Source organism: Polyodon spathula, chromosome 4, assembly GCF_017654505.1.
Source record: "Polyodon spathula isolate WHYD16114869_AA chromosome 4, ASM1765450v1, whole genome shotgun sequence".
NCBI classification, from domain to species: domain Eukaryota; kingdom Metazoa; phylum Chordata; class Actinopteri; order Acipenseriformes; family Polyodontidae; genus Polyodon; species Polyodon spathula.
In genome coordinates this window covers 25,930,039-25,957,363 of record NC_054537.1, presented here as the reverse complement: position 1 = coordinate 25,957,363, position 27,325 = coordinate 25,930,039, and the positions used below count along the sequence as shown (strand labels likewise).

The 27,325-nt window shown below is 37.5% G+C and overlaps 1 protein-coding gene across 1 annotated transcript; it reads right to left on the bottom strand.

Annotated features, from left to right (window-relative positions):
• On the bottom strand, window positions 1-26,754 carry LOC121314361 (cysteine-rich secretory protein LCCL domain-containing 1-like). Its single transcript, XM_041247523.1, has 15 exons — window positions 26,596-26,754; window positions 24,760-25,064; window positions 19,780-19,898; window positions 18,713-18,845; window positions 18,361-18,476; window positions 17,923-18,023; window positions 17,523-17,690; window positions 17,283-17,343; window positions 14,639-14,705; window positions 13,092-13,222; window positions 12,907-12,950; window positions 12,745-12,817; window positions 11,411-11,486; window positions 7,116-7,249; window positions 1-390 (listed from the first exon to the last, which is right to left on the bottom strand). The coding sequence occupies exons 2-15, from the start codon at window positions 25,015-25,017 to the stop codon at window positions 339-341; spliced, it is 1,533 nt and encodes a 510-aa protein (XP_041103457.1). The 5' UTR covers window positions 25,018-25,064; window positions 26,596-26,754; the 3' UTR covers window positions 1-338.
• Between the last annotated feature and the right edge of the window lie 571 nt (window positions 26,755-27,325).

Here is a 27,325-nt window from a genome sequence, read left to right as displayed (position 1 = left end):
TGAGATTAAACAATAACATTATTTTTGATAATGACACATCTTGAAATATATAAAATTACAAAATACTGCCTCAATATTGCTAACATTCTTTTTTACAACATGGAATGGTAAATTCATCAAATGGACAAGTGCACATGAATGATTATTCTGTGGTAACTACTTCTATCTGAACAGTGTCATCTCTATTCTGTGTTTATGAAGTAAGCTATTCATCATACAATACTTAAAACTATTCCTCATTTGAGTGTTTCACTGTCATAAGTGACAGGAAGCATTGCAATTATCAACGGTTTCTTTCCAAGTGCTCCATTTTGTTGAATGGTCTTCGTGCGCTTCAATCAAATCACTGCAAATACCCTGAATGCTTTGCCTCCAGGTGGGTTTTGTAAACTGCATGACGAGAGGGGAAAAAAGCATACACATTACAGAGTAATCAATATTCACACAGCTCTCACCACCAACTTCAGACAAAATATAGCACAACCAAGAACTGGACAATAAAATACAGCTAGGGACTTGCATTCCTTCAGCCCCATTTGCCAGTTTTCAATTGATGTAATCCCTTATGCCTAAGTGTTATAATAATAATAATAATAATAAAATATTTATTTTTATATAGTGCCTTTCATAGTGGACCACCATCACAAAGCACGATACAAGCACAAGATACAAGACTAGGGTGTGTGAACTATGCATCAGCTGCAGAGTCACTTACAAGAACGTCTCACCCGAAAGACGGAGCACAAGGAGGTTAAGTGACTTGCTCGGGGTCACACAATGAGTCAGTGGCTGATATAGGACTTGTCTTTCCCCAACATGTTCATTTTCCAGTTCACCACTGCCTCATTTGCAGCTAAACCCATGTGTCTGTCATCTGTGATTTTAAATATCATTCTTACTATATTCATTCATCAGTTTTTTATTTGTTTGTTTGAATTAAATATCCTATTTATCTCCACTTTTAGGAAACAGCAATTATCAATTATTTAATACTGGAAACAATGGGGCAACTTCCATGGCAAAAGAAAAATAAGTCTCACCTATTTCTCACTCTATTTTGGTAGTACTTTTGGGTTGTGTGTGTTTCCATGTAGTTTTCTTTTTAGCCAGAGTAATTCTCGATCCAAATGAAAATAATGTAATTAATATTAAAATACTGGAGGGTATATTTAACTGTTTGTGTCTGAGTTCCAATTTGGCCATGTGAGACTGCTCATATCGTGCAGCTTTCTTAAACCGGGTTTCCACAAAGTGTTTAGGTTGTGTTAGAAAGTGCAGCCTGAATCATTTGGCCACCAAAACAAAACAAGCATTGGAAAAACAAAGGAAAAAAAAAAGACATAGCATTACCCAAATAATGAAATACAGTCCGGAAGAATACTATTTTTGTATTCTGCAAGGATACCAGACAACACTTTATGGAATGTATTATTTGCTAAACATGACTGCATGTATTATTTATTATGAACCTATTATTATTATTATAAACCTCATTATTAGTATTATTATTAATTAGTCATTTAGCAGACGCTTTTACCCAAAGCGAGAGACAAGGGGTGAACTATGCAACTGCTGCTGCAGAGTCACAAGTCTCTTCCAAAGGATATATGCACACGTCCATGTATACATATACAAGCTTTCCTACAGAACCGTAGCTTCAGCAAATCTCATCCTTATAGGTATGGGTCTACCTAAATCTTGATGTCGCGGAAATTGTAAAATTGAGAGGTCACTGTGAAATTCACTCTTTTAAGGGCCAATTCATACCGAACAAGTACGGAGAGGAAACAAAAAAAGAAACCTCGTTTAAATGAACTACTGCACAACGCAAGCGATGCAAACTACGTATCTTTCTTCTGTAGATAGCCCTTTTTTATTCCTTCGCCATCCTGTGTGCATTTAAGCAAAAAACAAACAAACAAAAAATGTCATTTACCTGTACTGTGCAGTAGGGGTGGGGTGGGACAAAGCTGCATTGTTTTGATTTAGGTTGCTAAAATCTAGTTTTCAGCATTGGAGGTAAAATAGTAGAAATGGACGACAAAGCAAAAAAGCAAAGTATATTTCGGTGATTGATCGTGTCAAGATATTTCCCAAAGAAACTGTACCTGCAGATGAAGGGAGTTGTTTTGCATATCTTAATGTGTCTTTACAGAAAATACGATCGATCGCTATTTAGCTTCAGAATCACACATTAAACAAAAGGCTACTACAGAGGCTGCTGAACAGAACGTAAAATAAACAGCTTTCAGAAACCAAACTGGAAAGTCGGCAAGTTAAATCAGTACTACAACGATCTACCGCAGCCATCTCGCTTCAACCTGCTGCTTACTTTTTCGCATTTTAGACCCAAATAGCCACGTTTTATTTGTTTTAACTCGGTAATAATAAAATAAATTATTGATTAGGGCAAATAATGTGACAATGAACGTGCTGCATATATGGCCATTATTAAAGTATGCCAGATGCTCTTGGGTAAACAAGTTTTTGGGCTGTTTCTAATCGATTTCCACATCTGTATAACTTGGCAAAGCTTTGCCTTAACTTCCAAACAATTCAGTGGATGCAAATGTGCAGTCTCAATGTATGTGCAAGTCAACTGCAGGGTGGTGCTGCATGCTTGCCTTTAACAAATGATAGCACTCTGTTTTAGTAAGGAAGCAAGTACCGCTATTCTTAGGCTTTATAGTGTTCTGAAATACCGTCTACTGAGGTTTATTTAATGTTTAAACAGGTCCGCAAAATGTCCACAAGCACCTAATTTTATTCCGCAACATACCCGTGAAAAATACGTAAATTTACCATGATTTAAGTAGACCCTTACTTAGTCTAATAACAGAGCTAAAATACCAGCACTTTCGGTTAACACTAGAACCGCCATGGCAGTCATTTTGATGGTTTGAGGTTTTTAAATTTAAAATTATTCTGCATGTCTAAAAGTTAGACGGTTGTCCGTTTATGACTTTTCCTAAATACATGTGTTAAAAACCCTGACGGTGTTTGAAAGGCAGGATCGCGAAAATAAGGAAATCATGTTTTTATTTTGAATATAACCTACACTACACTATTCTTTTTTTTTTTTTTTTTAAATATATATTTATAAAAGCCTGTTGTTATCTCTACCCCACTGAGCTTACAGCAGTATGTCTTTGAATGGAATTATGGCTCTTGAAGTCTAGACATGTGTTATCTTAGTGGTGGCCAATAGGTGGAACTTGATCCACTGGTGGATCTTGGGGCAAATCTGAACAAGCATCAACACATAAGCATAGCATAATTTTAACAGGGTTGATTGCGTATTTAAATCAAATTTTTGACAATGAATACATACAAAGAAATAACATTAAATACTACACAGTAGATGGCGCAAATAACTGTACTCTGGCTTCCATACCTCAGTAACCCGAGCAAGCTTCCTCAGCGTGTTTCGTAGTGTTCAGTTGTGAGTTTGTGTTTGGTTTCAATGGATCGCTTTGTGGCGAGTTACAAAAAAGTTGGGGGAGAGCCTTCTGTGCCTTCCAATAGTACCGATTTGGATGAAAATATCCCAGTTTTGGGGGCTCCAGAGTGGCGCATCCAGTAAAGGCACTCTGCATGGAGTGTAGGATGCGACCTATAGCCTGGACGTCACCAGTTAGAGTCCAGGCTATTCCACTGCTGACCGTGGATGGGAGTTCCTAGAGGGCAGCGCACAATTGGCAGAGCGCCGTCCGGCCAGTACTTGGTGTGTTGGCCACCACTGTGTTATTCAAAGATCTATTGTAGTCCTATCAATTCCTTGGAGAAATGGCGTCTGGCTGTCTACGTGAGCATATAATTAGTATTACTATATTACTGTCGTACAGCATTATTATTTTACTCACAGATACGGTGACAGGTAGGCTGAAACTCAAAATGGCTCAACAACGACGCATGAGCACTCAAGAAGCAATTGGCTTACCGCTTTGTCTGAAAACGATTCTGATGCAGGGAATGTGAGTGATCATAAAAGCGATTAATCCTGGATTTGTGAAATAGGCAGTTCCACCAGTGAAAGCGCGGAAGTTGCCACTGCATTGCCATGAACACAAAGAGGGCTCCCCAGGTGCAGAAGAGGTTGAAGCAGAAGCAGCAGTCCTGGGGAATCCTCTGCAGTGCCAGCCGCTTTGCCTGTATCCTCTCCTGCAGCAGCTGTAGGCGTGCCAGCCATGCCAACCACTTCACCCACAGCAATACCAAGGACAGCTGTATCGCCAGGCATTCAGGAGACTGGGAAGGATGGCACTATTTGGGGAATTATAAATTCCGGTGCTGGCGCTGTGGGAAATGGGCGCCACAAAATGTACGCAAAATGCAACTTCGATAGCACTCGGTGCTTTTCATTTATTGATCGATATGCAAATGCTACACCACATTCAATGTTGTACTGTAGCAGAAGCACACAGGATACTGTGACAGGTTGGCCAAACGGTGACGTTCCCAGACTAGACAACTGACAGAGACACAAACAGGCAGGTACTTGGGTGAAAGCGCAATAAATGTATCTTTTAAATAAACCCACAAACCATTTTAAATACATAATACACTTCAAACTACACTACATCTATTTACATACAGAGCTTTGCCCTGCCCCCTCTAATTATCATTTTGTATCTGCCCTTCCACAGATACAAAATGATGATTCTTAGGCAATGTCGGTGGAGGAATTAGAAGGGTTTACTGCAATCCTGTATGGTTTTGGAGCATATGGTGGTCAAAACCTGTCACAGAATCGCTTGAGAAATCTTCTGATTTTTGAGTTTTGATTTGAGAGCAACGAAAAGACCCCACCTTTAGACAGATAAATTTGCCCTGGCATCAGAAATTTGGAACGGCTTCATTGAAAACAGCATTGCCTGCTACAAGCCAGGAGAGAACCTTACAGCTGTTTCTGACAAAAGCATAGTGTCGCTGGACACAATGCCTGTGATCAAGTTTTGCCTGGCAGCGGACGATGAGTCCAAATACATGGTAAATGTTACCCCTACCTGGGAAAAGATGAAACTCGCCCAGCTTGTCAGAGACTGAGTGACAATGTTGTACTTAGGCTGCTGGAACTGTACTGAGGGGGGAAGGAATGATACGACTGACATTTTTTTTACTTCACTGCAATTGGCAAAAAAAAAAAAAAAAAGCCTGGTTGGAACAGTGAAGAAGCAAGAAGAGAGCTTCCACCATCTGCGCAAAACTTGCAACCACAGCTGTACTCGAGTACATTTTTTAAACACAATGACTGTGCTATGCTAAATGTTTACAAGTGCAAGCCAAGGAAGAATGTAATTATCAGCTCCCTGCATACAGCAGTTGCTATCGGGAACTGTTGACATGAAAAAAAAAAAAAAGACGGAGACTGGATTTCTACAGTGACACCAAGTACGGCGTGGATGTTTTAGACCAGATGGCACGTCAGTACTCAGTGAACGCTGGTTCTTGCCGGTGGGGTAGCTGTGTTTTACAACATACTGGACCTGGTAGTCATCAATTCGTTTGTTTTGTACAACAAATGCACCAGGAAAATATCAGTAGGAGAGATTTCATCTTGAAGCTAGCCACAGAGTTTCAGTCAGAAACACTTTGATCAGAAAAGTGCAAAGCAGCAAGCAAATGCAGCTCAACCTGGGTTCATTGATGCACCCAGTGACATAAGCAAGAGAAAACAATGCAATAAAAATAAAACTTCTGATATCTGCCCAGTGTGAAAGAGCAGTATGTGCTAAATGCACAGGAAATGTTGAGAAGCGTTACATCTGTGTGGATTGTGCTACTGTGCCCTGAAAGTGCATTCATGTTACCATAATGGGAATTGAGTTATTTTCTTTCTTTTATGTTCCTTTTGTATGTACATATACCTGTTTACATACTAACTTCTTTCAAAATGTTTATTTTATTATAGTTTAAAATTTTTTGAAGTGCTTTATATGTGGTAAGTTAGAAAATAAACCCCTTTATGTTCAATTGTTCATTTAAATATGGTGTTTTGGCTGTGCAGATGTTTGATATGATGTGCCTGAATAAAACTTTTGAGCACTATCTGACAGTTTGTCTTTCATTTTAATATTGAGGTTGCTTAAAATGTAACCGCCATAATGACCGCCTGTGGCAGTTCTAGGTATGAGTAGAACCGCGGCGGTTCTAGTGTTAATGATATAAATATATTTAAATATTGATAGTAAATCTGTCCACCATTGCTGTGTTTCCCACTGCTTATTATTGTTATAACAACAACAACCTGAATCAGAATCCCACAGCGACAGCGTAAGACTCGGTAGAATGTGGTTATAATAGAAAATATTGTTTTCTTGTTATTGATGAATCAGTGTATCGGTAGTCGTACTGTACCCCAAAGAAACTTGCCAATAAAGAATTGCTTGGCATGGCCTTCAGTTATAGTATAAAGTTGCGCAAGGTTACGTCAAACAGGATTTGCACAGCTGAAGTCTCGCAAACATGAAGTACAGCATGCAAAAAATAAATAAAATTATTTTGGTCAATTGTTCAACTTTTTAGCATGAGAAGACGATTTACCTGCCCCTTAAAGTTGTACAATGTTTTACGCATGCACTTGGAATGTACATGGTATGTGTGTGCTACGTCACATAAATAATGACTAGAGCGAGTGATGACTTTCTAAGCTGTGTGGAAACCCAGTCAATGAATACGGTCTCACTTAATTACAGTGCAATATTCTAAATGGAGACATTAAAAAAGTGAATATGATCAAAGCACACATTTTAAATATGCACTCACACAAATAAAATTCAAATAAAAAAAATAATAACAATCAGGCTTGAACAATGCGTGTGTGGAATTTGTTGCATGTATGCCAGTTTTTCTCTCCAGAAATAATTATTACACAACTCTTGTTGTGTGATGCAGTACTGTATTTCTAATCAGCTTTTTGGGGGGTTATGATTTTATAAGATTACAGGAGGCAGGCAGCTCTGTCACCACAGCTTCTGCACTGTCTCCATAAGCACTGTACCAAACTCCAAACTAAACCTCCTTCAGGACAACAAAAAGAGCTGTGATAGGGTCATATTAAGCCATGAAAATTGCACTTGTGAATGAGCTTTGTCTGAATCAGTTTATGTTGGTACCTTTCTGAGAATATGCCATTCTGATATGAAGCAGCATATTGTTTCCTTTTGTCCACAGGCATCACATCAATGTAGCCTCCTACATTGTTCCTAATGACACCAGCGTGTATTCCAGCTCTGCATATACTGGATTTCTGAGAAAAGAAAAAGGTAAAAATTAAAAAAAGAAAGAAAAAAGGAAACTTAACAAACTACATTTCGTCAAGGTATTGTGCTGTATAAGAAGGAAAATTTATTATGAGGCCAAGTACAGTAGGGTTAAAGAACCTGTTAATAGCTTGCTGCAGATACATTTAAAACTGGCATTATAAATTGATGATCTTATAAAAGATAAAATTACAGCTAGCATAGCAGCTAATCTGTCACGGTGTCTGTCAGGGGTGTGTGTGGAGCTTAGAGTGACTGAGGGTTCTCAACTGTTTGTTTCTCTTTTTTTATAAATATGAAAAACTACAACATAGGAAAAAATAAATAGAAACAGGATTAAGGAGTTGGCTCTTCTATAAGCTGACTGTCTGCGGAACAGTGGTGGCCACTATGCCCAAAACCAGGGGTGTCCCTCGGAGATTCCGCTCAACTTATGATAAGCTGATGCGTAGACACGGCATTAAGATCATTGTAGATTATTTTGTCCCAGTTTAAAAGTGTCGAGTTGGAAAAGTAGTGGGATGTGAGCATATTTAATCAGCTTCTCGGACGAACAAGGCTGTTTTTCTGAGCAGTTAAGATCTCGCTCAGAGAATTCTTCAGGAAGGCTTGGTGATTAAGAGAACTTTAGTGTCTGTTGTACCACTTGCTGTTCCAGCTGAGAATTTCAATTTCAAATATACTGCCATTTTTGAAAAATTATTGGTTAGAGAACTGAGCCTCCATGGGGAGATCATGTCCAAGATAATAATGATTCCGCTGGACTGTAATACCCTTTCTCCACTGGCACATCTGACCAGTGAGGGCTTGGTACAGTATGGTGGTTCTCCACTGGCTATTTGTCGAGCCAAGTGAGAACCACACTGAGAAACTCCAGCCTTACAAGTCATCTGAATCTGTCTTTGAGCCAAGTCGGGCCGAGCCAGGGGCAGGGTTAAGAATTTTCGTCATTACGTTGCATTAGTCAGTACACTCCAGGAAGAAAAACAACAAACATGGCAGGTAGTGAGAAAAAGTACAGCCTTGGGATGCTGAGGAAGTGCAGGCTCTAGTTTATCTATGGGCAGAGATAATGTTCAGGAAGATGTGCAGTTGTGCATCAGAAATGAGAACATTTATGCCCGAATTTCTGATGATTTGAAGCAAACTTACATAAACCGCGGGTACGGTAAACTTAACTCACACACTCAAAAACTCAAATCTACCAAATCTCTCTTCCTTGACCTTTATTATAATTATTTCTTTTTTTTAAGTCCTTTTATTAAGATTGAATAAATGTTTTTATAAGTTTACTTTATCATACATGTAGTATGTATGTTGATGCCGAGAGCGCTCGCACGGGTTTTTTTTTTGTTGTTGTTGTTTTTTTTGTTTGTTTTTTTACCACCCAAACAAAAAACAACTATCTTAAAAACAGGATATCTTTGGCAAATCATATTTTTAAAACCTTTTTCCCCCTTCAACAGAACTAACTGAACTTTAGTAAGTCGATATAAAATCAGTAAAATGTGTGGACTATGAATAAATTCCTAAATATAGTTACAATATACAGCGATAAAAGATACAGCTATACCATTGGTCTTAATTTTTGAACACCTTTTATTTGTGCAACTTTTGGCAAACTGGGTTAATTAAAAACAAGTATTAATAACCATCTTTCGTTGCATGTGAAAAACAACCCAGGCTCCCGTTAATGGCACTGTGAGGGCTCAGTATGTCCCTGGCACGGCTCGGTTGTACAGTGAAAAAGAGGCATAAGACTCCTGAGCTGAGACATGTAGGGGTTTATTCATAAAGGGTAACGCCTGTCGAAATGAGAAAACAGGAGTACATGATCAGATTTCATCCATAGCCACCTTGGTATTCATAAAAGATCATATAGATGCGTCGTTAAGCCCCAACGATTTTCGTCTAAGAAGGCATGTTTAACGAAAATGCTGTCGATAAGTAGTTATTGAACGGTTTCTACAGTCAAGTCTAAACTAACGACAGACTTGACAAAGACTATTTTTTTTAAGACATATTTTATTACTACACTTGCTCTGTTATATATTTTGACATACCCGTGATTAACACTGCCTATTTTGAAGAAAAAGAAAACAAATTTGTAGCTTTATATGAAGGAAAATGTTTAATATATACTCACGCAAGAACATATCCTTTTAAAATAGCGCTGTAAAGTAGAGCGCAAGTGAGAGACTGAGAATAGACAGTTATTTTATTTTTTATTTTTATTGCCGTGATCAGTGGCTGATAGCAGCCCTTTTCTTTTACCTGTGTTCACAATAAACAGTTTGGACGATTACTGCCTGTGTGAACCTGTTCTATTTATGTTCATTACAATATACCAGTGTTGCTGATGCAGTCGGTCGGAAATTTGGGCTTGCTTGGTATTGCAAAAAACATAGTTTGAGCCTCAGTGCGAGGCTCGCTAAGTGTTAGAAAGGTTTTGTTTTTTCTTCACGCACCGCAAAGCTATCCGTTTTTTGTACAGTGTACAACACGGTGTGAAACTTTCACGGATTCATAAACTCGCCCCTGATTGATTCCCTGGTTTACGCAGGGTTTATTACTACTACTACTACTACTACTACTAATAATAATAATAATAATAATATAATAATAATAATAATAATAATAATAATAATAATAATATTCTCAGATTGTTTTATGAATAGTAATATGTACGACTTTCATTAGTTTTAAACAAAATTTGTTTTATTACAGCAGTCGGTAAGCAGTTTTATGAACAGGGCACGTAGTGTCGTTCAGGAGACAGCTCTGCATGCTGCTTTATGATCCCAGTAAAAAAATGAAGGTGATTTTTAGATTTCGGGTGGATGGCTGTGACTATGTAGTCTTTGCCACCGCTGGGCAGTCTGCTGCAGTGCAATCGGAAGGTAGGGGTGAGGAGAAGTCAGTAACAGAGGCAGTGGCTGAAGGGATGAATATAAATGTGCCTGTGCAAAAGAGAGGCTGCTGTTGCAGAAATGGCAAATGAACTTGAGTAAATCCCCATCTTTGGGGAAAAAAAATGTAATAGCTGTAAGTACAGAAGAACATATAGAGGGGAGGTAAATGCAGGAGGGCAGTTTAAGCTGCCTAAAAGAAAAAGAAAGGCAAAGATGACATGCAGGCAACTCTGCCAAATGCGGTATTATTATTGCAGAACAGGGAGCGGAGAGGTGCAGAGAGGTGCCAGTGAGAGGGGACTGGGCAGTGCAGTTTGTGCAGTCGGGCGCTGCAAATGGAGCAGTGGAGGAAAGCGAAGGAAGGATAGTGAGGTGGGAGGCAGTGAAAAACGAGTAAAGTCTGTGTCTCCCTAAAAGCCAAAAACAACGAATATGTTTTGTCAGTCACTCTCCACTTTTCTGAAAACTTATTTTTCTTTATTTGTATTTTTTCCTCTCTTCTCCTACAATGCAGAATCTTACAATTTGCACTTTTAAAATGTGAACAGGAGGCAGAGATAGTGAAGAAAACGGCTTGTTTTTATTATTTTATGCAAAAAACACTTTCTACAGGAGACACATACTGATAATTTACATCAACCCACTTGTTTTAATGAATGGAAAGTGGAGGTTTCTCTCAGTCACGGAACAAACTTTAGTGCAGGGGTTGCTATCCTTTTAAACCTGATAGTTTTAATGTAACTGAAATAATACAGGGGCAGCTATTATAGATCCAGGCTTGCATTCGAAATCAGACGTTCACTTTCATTAATTTATATGCTCTCCATGACAGTAGAGAAATTGTTCATTTTTTTAAACCCTAAATTATGTTTTAGAAGAGTGTGAGCTACTGTTTTTTTTTTTTTTTTTTTTAATCTCAATCCTAGAATTCTAGGTGATGCAAAACTTTTGGCCATAGCTGTACACAAATTGGTGCGGTCTTCTATAAAGTGTATAAAAAGCAGTCACATCATTAATAATGTACATTTTTTATTTATGTAAGAATGGTTTCCACTTACACATGTAACTTTTCAGCAAGGGAAATAAATATTAATTATATTATATTATCTTTTTTTTTTTTTTTTAACACCCATGCACTACAATACATTATGTAGTATGTGATTCCCAATACCTTATGCTTAAACAACAGAACACAATACCTGTGTTTGTACCTCCAAGATTTCTTAAATTACTTACATCGGAATAAATCCGTGATCCAATGACACGTGCCAAATGTGGGTTCTCCTGCAAGCAGTTACGGGGACAATATAACCTAACGTATAAATAAAACAAATGTAAAAAATTCTGGTATAAGTGGTTTATTGTGAATGATTCATGAATTAAAATTAGACATTCTGGCCATTTTTTCAGTGTTTACTGTAGCCTTTAACTTGCTATTTATTGATAGTAAACCACCTGTTAAATTTTACAAAACTAAAAACAAACAAGGAAATTATATATTTTGAGTTCTTTTCAGCACTCTCAATGTGTTTTGTGTCTCATTTTGTAGCACTAACATGATTTTTTTTTTCTCCTTTCAGAAAATAAATACTTAAAATATAGGAGTTAAACATCCATGGTGATGTTGACAAAACTATCAAGCAAACCTGCAATTTAGAGTGTACCACCACACAGATACAGCAGTTTTATTATCCATAGTTCCAGGTAATATGGTGGCATATTAAAGTTGAATTGTGTACATGACAAAGCTTCACGTTTCAAGCTGTACTGCAATTCTCATGATATAACGCACCCCCCAATTCTACGCATTAAAATACAGGTTGGCGTGTACTTGGGTTATTTTGTCTAGTATATTGTTGTAGGGGTGTGCAGTTACACAGTGTCCTTATCCTCCTCCCCACCCCCATTTACAAAAGCAAGTACTGTAGCTTTCCTTTTCTGTCCCATTATCTGATTTATGTAATTTGTAAAATGAAGTTTCTTAATTTGTTGGCAATACACGAGACTGTGCTGGTGCTCCTTAACATTGAGACTTTGCCTGACCTAGCCTACATTACATACCCATGTCTATGGCAGGCATCTAGAACTGAAGAACCACCCAGAAAGACAGTAAACACCTGTTAAAACATGTTCGTTATACAACCAGAAATGGATGCCTTTTCCTCTACCAGCAAAATACGTAGTTCCAATAAATGAAAATCAAATGACGTCTCTTTAGACAGTTTGATTTAAAACAGAACCATGACCTTCAATTTTAGGGACTTGCATACAACACTTGTGTCCAATAGACTTTCACAAGTGATTTAAGAGCCAATCAATGCAAGACAAGGAGTTAGACAAAATACCAGCGAATTAAAAAATATAAACGGATGTCATACTAAAACCACACCATCAGAGAAATCGTTGCCTGATTGTCATTGATTGGTACTCAATATTTGTGTAGACGAGGGCTCATGAGGGAGAGGAATTGCCTTGGGTTTTGAGTTGTATGTCACTGGATATTGAAATGTATGGTAACTTGAGCATATTTGGTGCGCCTGCAAGTTTAATAAACCAAGTACAGAGTTTACCTTGGACAATGTGTAACTGGTTTTTGGAATGGGCACATTTGGGCCACTGTTGTCTGACAGGTAACTGCTTTTACTGCAAGGGGACAGAAGTGTGCGATTAATAAGCATTATAAACTGTGCCAACACATATCTATTAATTACAGGTAATGAAAAAAAACTAACCTGGTACGTTCGACACTGTAAACGAGTTAGCAGACTGATATTTGCTGTGGACAAAAGAATAAAAAAATAAGACTTCACATCTCTTTCAAGAGAGTTACTATAAACATTTTACAGCAGTGAAAACTTAATGGAGAAGTAACCTGTTTGTATGCCAGGTTTGTAAAGGTCTCAGGATTTATACTTACCCTATAGATTGTACTCCATGTTTGTTTGATTTAATAAAGTAATCCTTTCGTCCTTGTCTTGTAACATCCAACCAGCCGCCATCATTGTCTATCAATCCGTAATGTATTGCAGATCTACAAATGCTGGATTGCTTAATGGGGGAAAAAAGAAAGTTTACATACCCCAATAGAAATGTATTATTTCTAGAAATTTCAAACAAATAATTATAGGAAAAATATTTTGTAGCAAGTTTTGCTTTTGTGGATGAGGGAAAAAAAATAATTACAAAAATGTATTTTTTTTGCAAAACTCCAAACGACTATCAGCGTGACCAAACAGCTCGATTTTTGTTTTATCACTACACAAAACCTTTTTCCAGAACTCATATCTGTCATTCAAATGCCATTTTGCAAATGAAGCAATTATCCTTGTGACATTTTCCTAAGAGTGTCTTTTTCCTTGGCCTGTGACCATCGAGACCTTCACCATGCAATACTCGACCTGTGGTTGAAATGGAAACCTCAGTCCCACATGCAGCCAATTCACTTTGAATATCTTTGGCAGTCAATCACAGATTGTTATTAACCTTCCTCACAATTCTTCTTCTTGTTCTTCGTGAAAGAACCTCCTTTCTTCCAGACTGAGGGAGCATTGTGACAGTACCATGAGTATTGTACTTCTTGATAATAGATACAACAGTTTCTAAATTGGGTTCCTCAAATGCTTGGAAATCTTACTGTATACTTCTCCAGCTTTATGCCAATAAGGTCTTAAGATAGCTCTTTACTTTTTCCCCATATTGACTTACTGATAATGACAGCAGTCATCCTATGCCTAATCCTTTATACTCTCTAAGAAGGTTCACCTACAATCCCGCATTTTCTAGAATTAGGTTCTGCATTATCATATTGAAATTTCTATTATCTACCTTGTAGATAATACTATCATAGCATCAAGGGTATGAATTCTTTCGAATATGCAAAATTCTTTCAGAATTTTTTAGGAATTATAAATTTCCATTGGGGTATGTTAACTTTTGACTACAACTGTAACATCTTTTATATTTTACATTATTTTTGTTTTACAATTATATAGGTCAGGTTGTCCCTTCCAGTCCTCGTCTTTGTTCCAGCTCTGGTCTAAATTATTTGATTGAACCAAATAAACCTCCATCCAGACCCTGAAGTAGTTAATTATAAACCTGGAGTGGAATGGCCTTCCAGGACTGAGAGTGCATACTCCTGATAGATTAACAATGTAGTGCTAATGAAAGATGAGTGATCATGTCAGCATGCCCTGCCTGGGATGAATTGTGCCAAACTGTGTGGTGGTTCTGTGATACAGACAAGTCAATTTGGCACCGTGTCACCCAGACCCCAGGTAAATAAAATAAAACAAAACAGGTTTAAATTAAAAAAAATACTAAGACTATACATACAGAGAATCATTGCAAAACCTTTTTTTTTTTTCTTCAATACCGTAACTGTTTTAGTTTGTATTTTTTAAAGGGAGTGCATACTATGGTATTAATACTGGTACATTTTAATTTGGTTTGCTATGTACTTACCATTTCAAAATAAACACTTCCAATTACTTTAGCTTTACTGTCCAAACAACCAGCAGGGCACTCGTATCTAAGACAAAAAAACAAAAATGATTGTCAGTTAATATTAATACTGTTGGTTAAAACTTCTCTTTTATAAATGTACATTTTGTTTTTTACTTGTTTACCGCCTAGATGAACTCCAGTTGTGCTTTGATTAGGAATAGAGGATATGATAAAATGTTTGATCTATGCTTTGCCAGAATTTCCCTCACAGGTAAAATAAATGCATGTCATTAAGGCTGCCACCACACTGGACAGAGCGACCCAAGCGAAGTTGCCGAATGTAAATCCACACTAGAAACAACTGGGAAAAAGATCCCGCCCATGCATTCTTATTGTACGTACTAGACGGGCTATGCCATTACAAAACAGGTCTTGTTTTGATAAAAGGTTACCACAATGACCTCCGGCAACTGTGCTGTAAAATAAAAGTTGGTGTAAAATCTATAGATCAGAGTTATTGAACATCTCTATATATCCAACAGTTTTATGGGTTTTTATTAATAGTGGTAATTGCATAGTTTATTTTTTTTTTCCTGGTACCAGTAGTCGTAGTAATCTGATTTGAAGCCCGGTACATCTCCAGCTATCAGAAGACAGCTGGACAGTAGTAGTATAATTAAACCGATATTTTCAACAAAATTACTTTATTGTTATACATTTATATATACAACATACTGCAATCTCAAGTGTGCTTCCTTACAAATTCCTTCTTTGATCTGTTTTGTTTATTAACTAAGTATTTTAAAGTACAACTATTATTATTACATTGTTGTTAAGCACTAATCACCATCTTTATTACTATTGTTATCATCATCATTATTATAATCCATGTTATTATGCACACTTCACCACTTACCTTGTATTACTACCGATGCCGTTGTGCAAATCTATTTTTCATAAACCTATTGAAGACTGCGACACAACAGATCATGGGTGAGTCTTATTATTATGATTTACTTTTATTTAGTTTTTCCTTTTAAAACAGTCTGGTGAACTTTACAGAAAATGCTTTATAAATATGGTTCAATCTTCAAAGCTATGTATGAGCTTGGTAATGCTGGGATGTGTCACACAGAATACAATCGTGTCGTTGGCTTTGTTTTACAACGTATAGAATAGTAGGACTCTAATTTTTGTTTGTTTGGCGAATCTCCACAAAACTTTCCTTTATGCGTATATAAAGACTCATCTTGGAGCTTGGTCGAAAGGTAGCTTTCCTGAGGATCTGAAAGCATATAAAAGTTGCTCTGCTCAGCAAAGGCACCTCTCAGGGCAATAGGAATGTGCAACAAAGAGATGGTTAGTCTAGGTCTGTGCACTGAGAGCATAAAGTGAGCCACATCCCTAGCAAAGGAAGGACAGTGCCTCACATGGTGAAGTAGAAAAGTGCATGAGCTGCAAAAGTATATTGTGGCCGGGGGTCCCGACTCACTCGGTGAGAACCCCCCTAGAGCGAGGATGCGGTAGGGTGAATCAGATGGAATTTTCAGTGGTGGGGAAGCTGAAGGGACTAGTCGATGGAAGCAAGGTATCTGTAAGCGAGAGAGAGTATCAGCCACGTTATTATGGGTACCAGGGAGATGGCGAGCTTGTATTATGAAATTTCTTGAGGCCGAAATCCAGATTAGACGGGTGGAAGGCTGGATTTGAACTTTGTTGTATTGAGTGTTATGCCCATGAATTCCAGAGAATGGACGGGACCGACGGTTTTGTCTTCAGAGAGTGGGACACCAAGGGAAGTGAACAGGTTTTTCTGTTGGAGAATCCGTGTGAGAGACCGTTGATGAGATATGAGGTGAATGATTTGTCTGGGTGAAGTTGAAGCACTTGTGATAGAGCTGTAATTTGGATGGGAGTGGAAACTAGATGCATCTTTGAATGTAATTTGGGACATATTGGACAGACAGACTTGGAGTGGGTGTCGCCACAAAAGCTGCATACGTGTAAGAATTTGCATGATGGATGATAGCAAACTGAGGAGTTGAAGTTATTGCAAACCTGTTTGGAACCAGCGAACTTGATATTGCGACCGTGTTTATCGCGATATTGAGGATCGATTTGGTGGAAATGATGCATGGATGGGATTTGGAACTGCTGACCTTGAACTGATACGTGGTGAGAAGGATCGTGAGCCTGGTCTGAAAGATGTTGATGCTGCTTTTGGCCAGAGAGAGATAGAGTGAGCTGTAGATGTGCAGATTCGCTGACTATGCAGTTGAAGAGATCCGGATCAGGAGAAGACCAGTCCGGATAGGATTGCGGTGACTTTAGCTTAGAAAGCCTTATGATATTCGTAAAACATGCCCCCCCCCCCCCACCATAGCGAACAGAGAGCTTAACTTGATGATTAACTTGTTTTGAGGCGTGACTTATTTTGAGGCATAAAGGGTGTTAACCTTGCTTCTGATTGGTCTGTTTCATTTCAGTCACGTGAAGAAAAAAAATAGAAACAGGTTCTACTTTAGGGATGCGAAATTCTCAAAGCGACGTCGCTCGCTGGTGCAGTGAATTCTAAGTTATTCCCTTGTGTCCAGATACGGCTTAACAGAGACATTATTATCTGTGGTCATTTACATATAATAGGTCTTATAGCTGAACCTACCTGTTACAAGTAGTTCCTTTACATTTGTCACGAAGCCTTGTTTCACAACTAACTTGTTGAGCTGCAAAACAGATTTAAAAAACAGTCAAAGTAAAGAAAGCTTTATTTTAAAGCCATAGCAACAAAGTAAAAATGCATCACTACTACTCAATTGCTACGAAAAGACCCTAATAGTTTTCTCCTATTTAGCAATAGTCATGTTTCTATTCAAAATATATAATGTGCATTCATGACTCTTACACATCTGTTCTGTATTTATAACTTCATTCTTATCCAATTCTTCCGGTCTTGTAGATGATGTCGGGGAATGAGTCCTCGGTCTGGAGTCTTGTGTTTTAATCCTTTGTCGTTCGATTTCGTTTGTTTCTTCAGGTTCTTGAGAAGAGTAATGGCTGTTTGACCCATCCTCTAAAATTTTTAATTTGACAGCAAAAATGGGGGTTAGGCCCATGACTACCCTTAAACATGATACTGCAGCTCCTGAGACAGACTACTGTATTTATACAGTTTGTATATCACAAAGGGTGGAGTGGTAGTCTAGTTCTAGGGCTGTGGTATGTATATGGCCTGGCTTTGCAGAAGCATAGTAATCAAGTAGGGCATGCATTTCACTCATGCTGAATGTTGTTTGCATACGCACCTTTATAGCAGAGATTCTCTCTACAGCCACCCCCATAGCTAGGTGGGCATGCAGAACATGGGCGTCCATTCTTATAGGGTGCATGGCCCCACCAGTTTCCCCTAAAGTGATGAGAAAAGTATTTGGAATCAAAAAATAAAACTATAATTTTAAAAACAATGTACTCTCTTCACTACAGCACTTTTACGTTCACTTAGCATCCTGAAGCCACTCTAAATTTTCCTCCACAATAAAAGTTACAATAAATGTACTTTAATCTGCAATAACAAATACTAGCATTATACAATGGCTCCACATCTGACTTTGTGAGCTGCTTGCATAACTGCTAGGAGGTGCAATTGCTAATTCCTATGAGGTGCTACTGCTGGACAACATCAGAAGCAAACCTTAATGATATTAAAGTGTTTATTAAAAAGAGACTTTTTTTTTTTTACTTACTTGGGAGAATAATTACAAACAAGGTAAATTGCTTTTGGCCATATCTGGCCCCAGACATTCATATTGTGACACAGGTTGATAGCACAGCCTATGCGGCTACTTGTTGCCCATACTACCTAGAGGAAAAACAACAGTGCATGTTATTAAAAGGCTCTGAAAGAAAACAAATGTAACATTTAAGCAAATCTTTGAGTTAACACTGATAAAACGCATAATTGTCCCTCAGGTTTGTCTGAAGGGTGTAATATTAGTCTATGTGTGTGTATCAGTGTACAATATATATATAGATTATCTGAACTGACAAGTCTCTTCCCATAAAGTGATTGACAGGTGCACGACTTCATGACAATACCTGTGTATAATGAGTACAGACTGGCCCAGAGCATTTGAAGGGACAATATGGGTCGCATTCTTGAGGGTATGGGTATGTGTAGTCTCTCACTTCATCATACCAGGCTTGAACGTGAAAGGTTGGAGGTCGGTGCCTAGAATAGAGAATGTAAACAAACAAAAAAGATTAAACATTTTTTAAAAAGCAGAGATTTCAGACTTATACTATGGCAAAATGTTTTGCATATTTAGTCCTAGAGTTTTTGAAATCACCATCTCCCACAGTAATAAGTGGGTGGATGACTTGTCATTAAGTAGAAATGAGAATCATGACACTGCAACTGACTGGATATCCAAGACTTACTGGTCATCAGAGTTTAATTTATTGCAAACTCTAGCTAGTCACAGTGTATGACCGTCTCCCGGAGATCTCAAGACTCATTTATGCATGTCTGGAACTAAATCTGCACAGCTGGAAATAAAAACTAAACAGAAGCCAGCCCCTGTAAGCTCCTGCATATGCCAATACTGTAATATACCATCTTTGATGAGGGCAAAACAAAACTTATCTACAATGAGGTTACCCTCACAAATGTATATTTTGTTGATAGAATGTCTAAAATAAACCTACATTGACTCCATAATATGCACTATGTAGCTGTAATGTTGTTATTACTAAAATGAAAAACAATAACAAAAATACTAAAATGTCAATATTGTAAAAAAACAACAACAACAACAACAAAAAACACAAACACTTTACTATAAAGCAAATGCCATCTTCTGCAAGGCTGGATTCACTGTGATTGTCTGAACTATTCCCTTAGAAGTAAGTTATTGCTATGAGAAGGGATGATGTCACAACAACAAACTAAGAACATCTCAGGCTACAACTATACTTAGTCTAAACTATTGTGTCAGAGTTTTGGAAATATTTAAATATGACACCCTACTTAATACCAAAGATGCCAAATGGTATTTTACATCGAAAACTTGAGCCATTATTGTGGGCAACTAAATGTATTATGAAAAGCCAGATTTGTATTGATACCTATTATAATACATTAACAACAAATTATTAATACCAACCTTCCCCAGTGAGCACCTAGGTTTTGACCTATTGATGGGAGAAGGCTAGCTGGTCCATGCTCCCATAAACAGGTTTCAGCCCAGGCTTCTGAGGATCTTTCAAGTTCTGTATCCCATACCTACAACAAACAGAGTTTTTATTTAATCAGACAGTCTCATTTGATTAACTATTGATAAGGAATTGTGGCAAAGTGGTTGATAGTGTGCTGGTGAAGGTGATTAAAGAACAGACAGACAACTGTAATCCAGGTGAAAAGGTTTGTTTTATAAGTCCAGTGTCTGACGGCAAAACAAACAGTAAATAATGGAGGTAAGTAATACAGCAGTGTGTATTACTAAATTCATAATCTCTGTGTTGCCCCGCAAATAATCCTATTATTATACACCCACACAAAACACATACACAAGTCTGTTAGTGTGTGAATTAGTGCTAGTGGTGCAAATACAGTTTTATTTGTGACACAGGTACAGTGCTGTTCCAGGTTTGTGCTGGCCTCTGGCGACAGCTCCGGAACGTGTTAGCTGTTTAATAGTGATAAGACGTAAAAATATAAACAGAACAAAACAAACACTCACGATTATCCAACAACAATACAGGTCCTTCGGGTTACTTAATACCAACCAAAGCGAAGGAACAGGTAACATTGCTACATCCCCTATTTATACTGTCACTCATGACTCCTTGATAAACGATTGCAGCTGCTTTTTTATGATCTGCAGCTGCCACATCATTTGCCCTCCGGGTCAGTGAGTTAGTGTACCGAAGCTCTGTTTCTTTTCTACATGACGACTTCATTTTAACCCTCGGAACGAAGTGCCAGGTCAAGCAGTCCGGAGTATTCTGTTCCTGTTACTTAGCGCCCTCACAGGTCAGGAGGGAGATTTTCCACCAAGAATCGTTGTCTGTCACAGGAATCTACCGATTGACAATATAAAAACAGCAACAAATTGATAAATACAGTAAGGCTATATGATAAAACGAGATTTTCCTAAGTGTCCACTATGGACAGTAGTGGTCAGTTTCCTACCAGTAATCTCCCTTATTGATTATGCGATTTGTATAAATTAGTTTACCAGAATATAGATTATTGTTGAAATAACCTTTTCAGTGACTGTCAAACTTGTTTGCCTTTAATACAGATTATTCAAGATTAACGTTTAGACATTAGTGATGCTTCATTCACATCGTTATGTGCAAATACATTATGGTCATGAGCTCGGAGTGCTTAAACAACATTGCTATTTATTATGACAGTAGAACTAGATTTACAGGCATGGTTCTCTATTGTTTATATGTGACACAATATGCCAACTCTTCCTGCAATAACCACACTGGATTCCTTTAGTATGCATTACTGCATCTATTATGTAAATTAGCACTGCATCATTAAATTAGACATAATAATGTAAATTTATTCAGATTGTGTTTTTAGCAGGAACATGTAGAGCTTTTTTATTATTATTTTAATCAGTTCTTACACATTTCTAAATGGCTAAAGTCCCTTCCAAATTACTATGGTTCACTTTTCTGCAGTTAGCCAGATAACGATTAGGCTATGGGTCAAATTAAGTTTAATCTTTTTCATTCACCGAGCCTATTTACACATCACTTATCATAAAACAGAGAAATTAGTTAAAACAAATTCAACATTTAAGAACTACTGTAAAATTGGCAAATGCTTATGGTTAATTAAAACAATTCCAAAACGTGTCTCTCTCTCCAATGGACTGCTGTATATTTTCCCTTGAGATTAATCACGCGTATTTAAAGAATTGCAAAATTGCAAAGCTGCTCTCTCTCTTATTTTCCACATGAACAGTAATTTACTTTCTTATGCCATCCCTTCCTTAATTCAGATAGGAAGCAGAATAGTTCCGTTCGTGCTTAACCCAGGATTTATTGGAATTTATGATTAGATGCAGCTGACCCACATTTTATTGTCCTAATAAAAAGTACTGCTCCAATTATTTTCCTAGTCTGCTATTATGGAACACATTTTCACTTTACCTTGGCTGTAAAACCCAACCTCCTTGAGGTAAGATTCACAAGGTTTGAACTAGCAAACCAATTTGCTGTGGTAATTAGACAGGCACTATAACATGTGCCTTTGAGTGCAGACAGTTTGCATCTTAGGTCTTGCAAGACCCAAAGGACAGACTTGTAAAAACAGTCCTAAAAATAGCCCTTGCACCAATAAAAGCTTGATTTGGACTGCAATCTATCGAGGCCAGGGTCCATTATATTAAAAGGTACAGTAGTGATTACTCACTATTAAGGAACATTCATGCAGTGTAAATGCATGTTTTCCTAATAAACAACATCAGAATTGTGCAGCGATGCCATAACGTTCCTTTCTTAAAACACTAACAACTTTAAGCAACAACCTATTTAAAGCACACAGAACAGTTCATAGTACCCACTCCCTCAAAGAGTTGGACTGGCATTCCAAATCCATATTCTGCAACACAGAATCAATGTGGCCTACAGTATACAGGGATCACAAGGTTCACCTTGCAGACTGTTAACAAGCACATATAGAAGAAGTAAACAATTCACATCTTTGAAAGAGTAAACATCTGTGAAAGGGTACTTTCACATTGTCAAAATGTGGCTGTTCTTTGCTCTTCACAGCTGTGAAACTACTGAAATTTTAGCAACTTGGTTCTGTTGATATAGACAGTGGTGCAAGTCACTACATTTGCTGTTCTGTGTCCATTTTTCATTTAGACTTTTAAGAGTTCTGCAAGATTTACAAAGCTGACAGTCTCAGCTGTAAAAGCATAACTAAAACAAAAGCCACTGCATGACACTCTTCTGTAGAACCCTAGGTGTATACATGTAAGCAAGCCAAAACTAAATGAGTAATTTGGCTATAGTGGACAATGTTCTTGCTCAACAACCAGACGGCTTAAAAAAATTCCTGCAAAAGACTAGAGTCCTGCGTGGGTCAGATCTTTACGACCTGCTTCCGACCTGGACCCACTACTACAGGACCAGACCCTAACCAGCAACCTGCTGCAACACCATCTTCTTACCTGTGACCCGACCCGACCCGCTTTAATAAGACCTGCAACCTGAACAAAACCCTCAATGTTTGTCTTTTACCTACTGCCTGCATCAACTGACTCTCGCTCTCACGCAGATATCTCTACCATTCTCCACGGATTGAGTTTACACAATAGGCTATACAGCACGGTAGCTTTCTCTAGTGTTCTGTATATATTTTAACATTAACTATCTCTACTTACTTTACAATAAAATTCCTGTCTATTCCTTTCGTGCCACCAGTTGAAAGGGAGCTACACCTATGCTTTCGCAGAAATGATGTACCAGTTTTGTGGCGGTCGTTCACAAAATCATAATGACAGGTTTTACAAGCAACAGATCCAGTCACATGTTTATTATTTCCATTCGCTATGATTCCAGAATAATACCACGCTTCTGATTTACCTCTCAAACTACATGATATGAAACCTGTCTATCTTTTGTTTTGCCTTGTTCACAAATGTTAATATCACCAAGCAGTCAGACGTGATAAAAGGAACTTGCAACGTATCAAACAAGCGAGAAGAACACTGCTTAGTCAGCATACTCTTCCCTAGTGCAGGAATACTGGCACATTTACCTTCTAATACGTTATTTAGGAAAGGGTTACAGAGGAGAAAATGTTTTGGGGATTCAAAATTTTGACACCCACCCACCCACCCCACCCACCCACCCCAAAAAAAAAAAAAAAAATTGCCCCGCAACCGAACCGCAAACCACGAAAAAGTTCACATTCCGACTTGAACCCGACCCCCTTTTGCGGTTCACCTGCAGGCACTACAGGCACCCGACCCGATGCAAGACTCTACAACAGGCTGCAAAAACTGAGAGGGTCACTAACGTCGCTGCTGTCTTTATTGTAAAGTATCGTTTAAAGTCCTTGATGAAAAGCTTATGAGATTTTGTATTATTTACTTTACCGAGAAAAGTTTGTTTACTAAAACTAAATTCCTTATTTCAGTGATTAAATGCAATTTAATCAAAGCGTATCAAGGAAACAGTTTTAAAAATTCACAGAAACATTCCAAATAGTTTTTATAAGACAATACAACTTTATGTACATATTTACGGAAAAACGTTAATACATTATTTAATATTAATTTTTAGTCATTGACTCATTCGCGTTGTCCCTGGATGATGACACTATTGAGTAATGCAGAAACCAAAGCTCAAGTTTGCTACCACCATGCCCATGCATGCCTTCGTAACTCACCTCACCTCTGAGCTGTAAGTGTGGCCGTTAAATAATCGGATGCAGAGACAGCGCCCGCTGCGACCCACATTATGATTGCAGATCATTATTTGTGTGTGTTCAGTAATTTGCATTACTCTTAAGCTTATAGGCCGCAGTGTAAAATAATTGCCTGGTCTCTAGACAATTTGGATTTTGCAAGCGCAAATGTTTGTGCAGCGCCTGTCCTTACATCAGCCCCACTGTGTGCATTGAATTATGGTTTTATTATAATCAGCTGATGGATATGTCTGGTGACAGGGTTATAGTGGAGGCAGATTTACATCTGTCCCTGTGTCACACTTTAGAGTTTGTATATCACACTCACATTTTTATACATATTGTATCTAGAGAACTTGATTTTAAAAGGATGTTCTTTACCACAAGTTTTTAGTCATTGATTGACTGTACATGCACCTCAAATGTCATTTGAGTAGGCAAAATAATGTTTATACTGCTTAGTGATTGACAAGTACCAAGTTATAATTGCAGCAAGGTTTAAGAGCAACACACACATTTATATATATTATACATACACACAGACTCACACACACACACACACACATATATATATATATATATATATATATATATATATATATATATATATATATATATATATAAAACTATAAAACAAATACACCTGTTAAAATCTGAATTATGAATTCATAAACATATGAGACCTCTCTATGATGTCTCTTACCATGTACTCCATATTGGAAGCTGAGGGATACACTTGACCCCTCAGTTTATTATGAAGATCCAGGATGACCTGCATGTCACTCTCTGTGATGGCTCTTTTCCCTCGCTGCTTGGAGATCCACCACTCCTCATCCTTCTCCATGTACTTTTCCAACAGAGACTCCAAGCGGGTAGAATTTGAGATGACCATTGTGACAACTGTTTGGATTATAAACAGTAGAGTAATCCCTCTCAGCCATTCCATTGCTGCAAACTTCATGATGAATTACCTCTGAAAACTCCCTGGGATTAACTCCAAAACTGGGTCTGTTAGCCAAAAAAAAAAGAGAGAGAGAACATAATAATTTGATGGTTAAAGTACAGGTCTGAATTAATTTTCTAAATAACAAAACTCAGTATTGTACTTGGGAAAGGTGGTGGTGGTGGTGGGGGTTGCCAGTGTGGTTTCCTGGGCGACAGACCAAGACGCCAGTGAATGAAGACACCCATTGCTACACCGAAGTACTGAGGAGATAAGTTATCGTCTGTCTGAGCTACCAAACAGAAAAGTACTTCTCTCAAAGGTTTACTTTGAAGCTAAAAGGTGGAGAAAAGTACTCAATTATACAGCTTTCTTCATACAGCCTCTTTTCAGAGTGAGTGAATTAAAACCTGGTCATGTACACTCAGAAACCTATATCTGTTACTATTCCAGTTCCTCTCAAAGGCTGGTAGTCCAAAAGCTATGTATTTTTTCATCAGACAATAGCTCATATTCACAAAATTCCTCATTGCCTGCATATATTAAACCAACAGCAACGCAACATGTTTATTAGCTAACAACATCTTCATGGCATTTAACAAATCCACAGTTTCTGTGTAAAAAAAAAAAAAAAAAAAAAAAAAAAAAACAGTCCTGTTTGTAACAAATGCAGTGGAGTTGCCCTGGATTAATGATACACATTCTTAGGGTTGAGATTAAATGGAATCTCCTGTACTTTTCTGTATGGGATACCCTGTGTATCATGGACTGGTTGTTAATAAAGCTATCTCACAATGTTAAGAGTGGACCCTTATTAGATGCATATCTTTATAAATTAATGAGTAAAGTTACACTATTCACTTTCATTCATCTTTGCTGAACTATTCAGGGTGACATGGGGAAGGGGTTGGGTCTACAACCATGAAAGCCACTGGTGTTTAATACAATACAGAAGGTTTCACTTTGTCATCATTTAAGGCACTAAAATGTATTATTGCATGTCGTCCTGCTGGCATGGTTTTGCACTTCCAAACTTCAACAAGCAATGATTGGTAACAACATAAAACTACCAAAGTGTTACATACCAGTATACCATACACACACACGCACACACACACACACACACACACACACACACACACACATATATATATATATATATATATATATATATATATATATATATATATATATATATATATATATATACATATATACATATATATATATATATATATATATATATATATATATATATATATATATATATATATATTTTTATTTTTAATACACATTACAATGTTATGTTTTTATATTTGTTAATATTATATTATATCATAATTATTACGTAAAGATATGTACTAACTTGATCGTTATTTATTACCAGCAAATACATACATACATACATACATACAATAAATAAAACACATTTTTTTTTCTATACCTGTAAACCCTAGTACTATAAACAAAATTTCTGAATCACACAAAAAGTTTATTAAGGTACCTTAGGCGTGTAACTGTATGCTTTTCTAGATACTGCTCACAACTAAGATCTTTGCATACGGCAATACCATTACAGTATAAAAGTTCACTCACGTTTCACAGAGCAACACTTTTCTGGGTTTCCTCTTGCAGAATACGTACAAATTGCACAGACACACCACATTAGTTCAAAAGAATGCATGCGATGTCCTTTTCTATACTGAGTTTGATCGTTCGAGTTTAATGTTCTTCTTTTTTTACAGACACTGTCGCTTCTTGTTGAACCTTAATGAATCTGTGAAACCTAGGGCTTCCACTTTTATCCTAATTTGGGAGTTTGTACAGTGTGACGTCAGGTCGCTAATCCCTCCTTTTGAAGAACTCGCTGAACAGATGCATTTCTGCAGCTGATCAGATTTCAAAATTGCTACTGTTTTAAATAACATTATTTACTAGTTTTACCAATAAGACTACCTGTCAAAAACGTTACAATATTAAAACATTTCCAGCAAGGTACTCAACATGAGAGGTAAAAACCACAGTGAGAAATGAGAAGTTATAAATTAATGCATGGGATGAGAAAAACACAAACGCATTACCCCTTTGATTTAATTACTGTTTTATGTGATTCGCATTTTACTTTTTAGAAGCTATAAGGTGGTATTTAATTATCCCCATTTGCTCTTGTGACTGGGAAAGTGCAACAATTAATGAGCATAACTGATAAACCATGGTGCTTCGCAGTGGCCCCTGGTCATGCAGTAATTGATTCCAATATTAAACCACCCATAGGCGCCGAGTTTTATTTTTGCCATTGGGTGCTTTGTGAAGGGTGGGGTAGTGG